The sequence below is a fragment of the Vanessa tameamea genome, chromosome 31 (genome assembly GCF_037043105.1).
Source record: "Vanessa tameamea isolate UH-Manoa-2023 chromosome 31, ilVanTame1 primary haplotype, whole genome shotgun sequence".
NCBI lineage: Eukaryota > Metazoa > Arthropoda > Insecta > Lepidoptera > Nymphalidae > Vanessa > Vanessa tameamea.
This window is the reverse complement of record NC_087339.1, coordinates 3979816-3986810: the sequence shown is the minus strand read 5'-3', so window position 1 is coordinate 3986810 and position 6995 is coordinate 3979816. Positions and strand designations below refer to the sequence as shown.

General features: G+C 37.7%; 1 protein-coding gene across 1 annotated transcript; it reads right to left on the bottom strand.

Annotated features, from left to right (window-relative positions):
• Nucleotides 1-3160: 3160 nt before the first annotated feature.
• Nucleotides 3161-6106, bottom strand: LOC113395791 (uncharacterized). The gene is made up of 3 exons (XM_026633454.2): nucleotides 6085-6106; nucleotides 3887-4090; nucleotides 3161-3300 (listed from the first exon to the last, which is right to left on the bottom strand). Exons 1-3 carry the CDS (start codon nucleotides 6104-6106, stop codon nucleotides 3161-3163), a joined length of 366 nt encoding a protein of 121 aa, XP_026489239.2.
• Between the last annotated feature and the right edge of the window lie 889 nt (nucleotides 6107-6995).

Genomic DNA, 6995 nt, shown 5'->3' with positions numbered 1-6995 from the left:
TACGTATCACAGTAAGTCGGTTGCCAACATTTCGTGAGATACGAAGTGAAATTCTTACAGAACCGCATTGCTGAGTACAGAATTGTGATAATTATGTCCTCTTGACAACCACACTGGTTTTCGTCTCAAGTGAGATCTAATGACGCATTTCACAAAGCCCATCCGTTAGGGGGAAATCATTTATTACGTAAGGCGATTTAGGGAGAGATTTTGAGTGAACTTCTTTAAAGGATGTGTGTCATTTAATGTCTTTTTTGAGATTTAATCATGATCTTGTCGAACGCTAATTTACAAAAGTAATTCACGTTTTTCCTTTAGATTCTTACGTATATATTAAACGGGGGGGGGGGAAGGGATCGGACTTTTCTTATTCCGGGGCAGGTAGTGCTAGTGTAAGGTGGTAATAAAGATTCTCACAGTGGAAGCATGTTGTGGGATAGTTGTAATGCGGAGATAGTAATCTTGTGGCCTTCTGTGATGCGGCCTTTGCAGGAAACTTAGATACTCGGAACAGTATCAGTGGGTACTGGATTTGTTTTGGAGGAGGTCCGATTGGTTCATCATAATAAGCCTATATTAGTACACTACTGGACATAGGCCTCCCCCAAGGCGCGTCACTGAGGCCAATCTTCGGCACTTCTCATCCACAAGAGGAGGAAGAGGGGATTAAATACTAGTAAAAATCGTCTTATAAATGAATAACTCCTCACGAGTTCAGTGACATACACACATACAGAATAATTATAATATATTGCCTTTGTCTATGGGCGGTGGTGACCACTTACCATCAGGTGGCCCATATGCTCGTCCGCCAACCAATACCATAAAAAAAAAAATCAAAGATATACAAACTACTTACGGAATAATAAAAAACTTCATATAACAGCCCATTTCTGTTCCGTTCTATAATAAACGTAAACGAACACCACAAAATACGCGATAACAATAACAATTAATAAATTCAAACGACCGTTTTATGAATTTATGGTAGAAAACGTAATAAACAAGTCTTATATTAACATAGTCCATGTTATTCGTCAATAGCTCTGATATATTATAGGCAAATGACGAAAAAAGATTCCACTGCATCTGATACCCAGAAGGGCTTTATGCAAACCCTTAGGGACCATCCACTCGTCAGATATTCTACCTCCAAACAGCAATACTCAGTATTGTTGTGTTCCGGTTTGAAGGGTGAGTGAGCCAGTGTAACTACAGACACAAGGGACATAACATCTCAGTTCCCAAGGTTGGTGGTGGATTGGCGATGTAAGGAATGGTTAATATTTCTTACAGCGCCATTGTCTTTGAGCGATGGTGACATCAGGTGGCCCCTTTGCTCGTCCACCAAACGATTCCATAAAAAATGATGCCTCTTCACGCCTCTTTTAAAGGATTTTAAGTTATAAGAGGAGGAACAGGTGTGCTGGAGAATTCCAATGTGTATGTAATATGTGGTCGTTAGACTGTTGCCTACGTAATATTCATATTTCTTCTCATTTTATCGTTAAATTATACTAGTTTGGGTAATTCGTAATTGTTCTAATGAATTTAACGGTTGCGTTGGTTTTAGGAAGTCTAACATTAGAACAGTGTTAATGTTTAAATTGTTAATCTGAATTATAAGAGATAAATTAGTTGCTTGCTGTTTATGTTTTTATTTTAATTGTGAAACATTTTAATGGCGATAAAAGAAGAAATTACATTAATATGATATTATTAATAACAATATACTCTCAATTTCTGGTTTGCTAATATTATTACAAAAACAGTTTAACAATGATACGCCCGAACGTATCTCGCGTTGCCTCCCGCCAAAAAGTGAATTAATTTAAAATACGTCTGACAGCTTGACGTACGACGTTCGGAAACTCACACTAATTACTAACAATTATTTTTAATTGTCCTTATTATTAAATCTTAATGTTTGTGTTGTTCTAGGTTGAGGATTAACAAGGAAATTGCTACTACTGTACTTGTCTTCAAAATATAATTGAGTTTGTTATCTCAACCGTACCGATGAATCTCTTTCGTGTCTTCTCCATCCTACGTGACATTGGCGCAATAATCTGTGCCCTGTCGGCACAACTAAACGCCATTAAACTAAGAATTGAATTGAATCGAATGAGCGAATGAATGTATATTGTAAATAAGTAAATCAATTAAAAACTACGTGTAATTAAGTGAATACTCTGCGACTCTTAACTATTTCAAATGAGATTTTCTATTACAAATGTATAGTATATATATTTATGTATATAAAAGCGAAATACCGCTCACTGATTAATCACGAAATCTCAGAAACTATAACACGTACAAACTTTTAATTTGGCACGTAGGTTATTTATAGAGTATAAACATCCGCTAAAGACAGATTTTACGAAACTCCACCTCTAAGGGGGTAGATTGGGGGTTGAAGTTTCATAAATTTAGCGCGGCTAAACCCGCAGGTTCAGCTAGTTTTTAATTAAATAAATATTGTCGAATAAGATAAGATTTCAAAATTACCCATTTTCTACGTATTTCTCATTCCGTAAGAACTTTCTATAAAGAATTAGAAAACCATGACCAGGGGAAATGGAGATTAATCTTAACTAATATTAGAACTACGATAGTAATTCCGTAAGTTCCAGAATTACTGAACCAAATTTAAACCCCATGGAAGGGCGACAACAAATTTTCAATTATATATCATACTAGTTTTTAACTGCAGCTTCGCTCGTCTTTAAGGGGTTGGTCGTCTGCGGCTAGTCATAGAAAGTAGCCCATGTCCCTTGGAGTTCAAGCTTGCTCGATACCAAATTTCATGGACGAGCATATGGGTCACCTGTCAAGTGGTCATCACCGCCCATAGACAATGGTGCTGTAAAAAATATTAAGCATTCCTTACATTCGCCGCCAATTCGCCATCAACCTTGGGCTTGTCGCTTGAACACAACAATTCTAAGTACTGTTGTTTAGCGGTAGAACATCTGATGAGTGGGTGGTACCTACCCAGACGAGCTTGCACAAAGGCCTACCACCAAGTTCGGTTCATTGGTTTGGCGTTTAGAGCAACAGAAAGTCAGAGTTACTTTCGAATTTATAATATTAGCGTAGATATTGAAAAATAAAACGTCCGATCATTAGGAATATATTTTAATAAAGTTTTCGTCAATTTTCACCTACCACCTGCCATAGGGGGCGTGAACGTCGGGAGTGGCGGTCGCCGGTTTCTAGCGGTGGTGTTTGCAGTTTCGTGTTTCCGGACAATATCGTAAAAAAGTGCCTTCTCGAGACGTATCTCGTTGTAATCACCTTCTAAAATTATAAATGTCTTTGAGAATATATCTAATATATAGGGAGAGATACTGATGAAACTACTCATAATAGTTATGAAATTGTTCCACAAACTTTGATATATATCACCATAATTATCCACCTGCCCTCATCTGACGGCGCAGCATGTCTTCCTCCATTTGCCGTTTCATAGATTCAAGTCATTTGTAAAAAATACATCGGTAAAGAAGGCATATCATTCGATACAAGATTATATTGATGATAAAAAAGCGTGGAGTTAACGCTCGTTGACTTCCAGGCGGGAGACATAACATACATATATAATTGTATTTAACTAACATGACTGTGTTTTTAGATGTTGAAAAAGAGTAACTACTGAGTTTCTTGCCGGTTCTTCTCGGTAGAATCTACATTCCGAACCGGTGGTAGCTTTACTCTAAATTGTTTGTTAAATGACGATTCAAAAGTGCTTGTAAAAAGCCTACTTGAATAAAGTATATTTTGATTGACGCCCCGACGTTACCCCACCTTTGCAGTTCTCCTAGAGGAGTTCCTGGGGGACTGCCTGACTCCCGGGATTAAAGCACCAAGGGTTAATCTTACTTACGCATCACGTGGAAAGCATTTTGTATTTCCGACGCTGTGTAAGTTGCCTGTTCGAAATCTGGTAAGTTTGCGTATTTCTTGTAGATTTTCAACATCCTCTGAAATCTCTCTTGTATTCCAGCCGCAATGGAGCCCAGCTCGAACGTGATGCTGTGTCTGTGCATATCTCTAACCTTTTCCGCGTGTCGTAATTTGGACATTGCGTCTGAAATGAATTTGTTATTTACAATGTTAAAACATTTTGAAAATACCCGTCAAGCGACGATGACAGGGGATTATATTAAATATTCCAACGATGCCCCGAAAAAAAATTTCAAACCGCTCTGCGCTCTGCCAGTTTCTGATATAGTTAAATACCCAGATATTGAATAATTTTTGATGTTATATTGAATCTTAATAAAAATCATCATATATAAAAGACAAATTCTCATACACTCACTTTAATCACGAAATCACAGAAACTATAAAACCTACAAACTTGAAATTTGGCGGGTATGTTGTAGACATCCGCTGAGAACGGATTCTACGAAACTCCACCCGTAAGGGGATAAAACGGGGCTTGGAATATTGAGTTTTTGAAGTAAAAGACTTGAATTTAAAATGTATCCTCTATCGATGGTGTGGACTAATAATGTATATTTAGAAATCAACCCATTGGGGTTAAAACATGGGATGCTAGTATATAATACAAGTTCGATATTAAACAAGTGGTAACTTAGGGCACTCCTTCCCCCTTTTAAACCCCAGCGATGTACTTTGACACGGATAGGCATTTTATAGTTTTAAATAGTATTTGCTGTTCCTAAAGTGTCGTGCTCTGCTCGTAGTTTTATGGAATTCTCAGATTTCTGCTCGAAGAAAAGAAGAAAAACCTTCGATATTGATCAACTTTGCAACGGTGAAATCTTATTAGTCCATTGTATTTCGGATTAGTTTAAGGGTTAAACGGATGCCTAACGTATCCTATTTCAGACGTTTCTGAGGAGGACGGCAGCCGGGATGGCCTCTAGTGAGGAGAGGGGTTGGAGATGCCCTTCGCGCCCTGAGCAGAGCACCACACGGGAGGGGCCGCGGATGCGTTATATCGATACGATTCCGCAGCCTCTCTGATCCGTGCCGAGGACGGCCATCACAGTGGCTTGAGTGGGTAGGAATCCTACATAATCCGGTTTCCCCAGGGCTCCGGGTACCTTTCTGAAGGTTCCCACTGTGTTTTAAACAAGGGCTGAATTGTTGAACGCAATCAGGTATTAAGTCCAATTTTTTCACCTCCACTATTGGTCCTTGAACAAGAGAAAGGTCCATTTATGAACTAGTTGTCGATCGTGGCTTTGCTCGTGTTTTAGGAGTTGGTAGGCAAATTTGGTGCAGCGGTTTACTGGTGGACAGGCAGACGTAGTTTTGCATTTATAATCTTCTATATATATATATATAGTCGAGATATTGAGTCGAGATGGCCTAGTGAGTCGAGATGGCCCAGTGGTTAGAACGCGTGCATCTTAACCGATGATATCGGGTTCAAACCCAGGCAGGCACCACTGAATTTTCATGTGCTTAATTTGTGTTTATAATTCATCTCGTGCTCGGCGGTGGAGGAAAACATCGTGAGGAAACCTGCATGTGTCTAATTTCAACGAAATTCTGCCACATGTGTATTCCACCAACCCGCATTGGAGCAGCGTGGTGGAATATGCTCCATACCTTCTCCTCAACGGGAGAGGAGGCCTAAGCCCAGCAGTGGGAAATTTACAGGCTGATTATGTTATGTTATGATTATGTATATATATATATATATAATAACATGTCCTGACTGACTGATCCATCATCGCCGAGCGTTAACTATTAAAGTTAGGGCCTTGAAATTTGGTGAGAAGGATCGTTTTTTTGAGTAGACTCCCACTAAGGGAGGAATTTGGAAATTTTACATCCTAAGGGGATAAATAGGTTATGAAAGTTTATATGGAAAACCTTCATTTTAGAGTTTAAAAAAATTAAACTTTATTTTTGGGCTACTGATTAAAAATTAGTAGATACGTATTTAAGCGTTTCTGGATATTATACCTTAAGGGGAGAAATATACACCGATGTGGTATACAAACAAGTCTTAAATTAACGTTATATTTTAAGTCAATCTGTAAATATATTCAACTTAAACGCGTGCAAAGCCGCGAGCAACAGCTAGTATTACTGCTAACTTACCCATAAGAAGTTCCGATGTCATATTTATGAGGTGGGTGGTTGTTATTCTTTCAGGCCACGATAACCAATTTAGGGGACGGGGGGGCAGAATGATGTCCGTCGAAAGAGTTCCACCTAATAAATACATTACATATATTTAAACAGGGCCAGATTTAGGGGAGGGCAACCGGGGTAACTGCCGTGGGGCCTCTGCAAGGAGGATGTAATATATGTCAAATGATATTGATATTATAGCGTCGCTGTTACGTAACGTAACGTAACGTAACTTAAAAGTAAAGGACAAAAATGGTTATTGTGGCTTATCCCTAAGTATTAGACATATATCACCGTGGTAATGATTTGGTGAACTTTTTAAGGTAGAGTTCAGCCAGCGTTTGCAATGTTAGCTCAAAAAAAAAGTTTATTTACGACATCACAATAGAAACCTCTAAAATTATCAGTGTTTCTCTACTATATTGTGCATGTATTATACATATAAACACTTCTATCTATTAAAAAAACCGCATCAAAATCCGTTGCGTAGTTTTAAAGATCTAAGCATACATACGGACAGACAGAGCGACTTCGTTTCCTGCTATGTATTGATACACTTTCTAGGCGAAGCTGAAACTCATAAAAATGAAATAAATAATAAATTGAACTTACATATTGAAACGATTATTATTCCTAACGGTAACATTTCAATAGCATAACAGTAAAATGCTTCTAAACAGCTAGAAGGATTACGATAACAATTTCATTGTTACACGTATTTAAAATCTAATTACATACAGATTCATTATTTTGATAATTAACAAATAAAATTTACATAATAAGGTTTCCCTTTAGACAAGAAACACAATGAAATTAATAATATTTATTGTGATATTATGTAAGTCAAAATTATGTATCTTATATATTAATACCGTAAG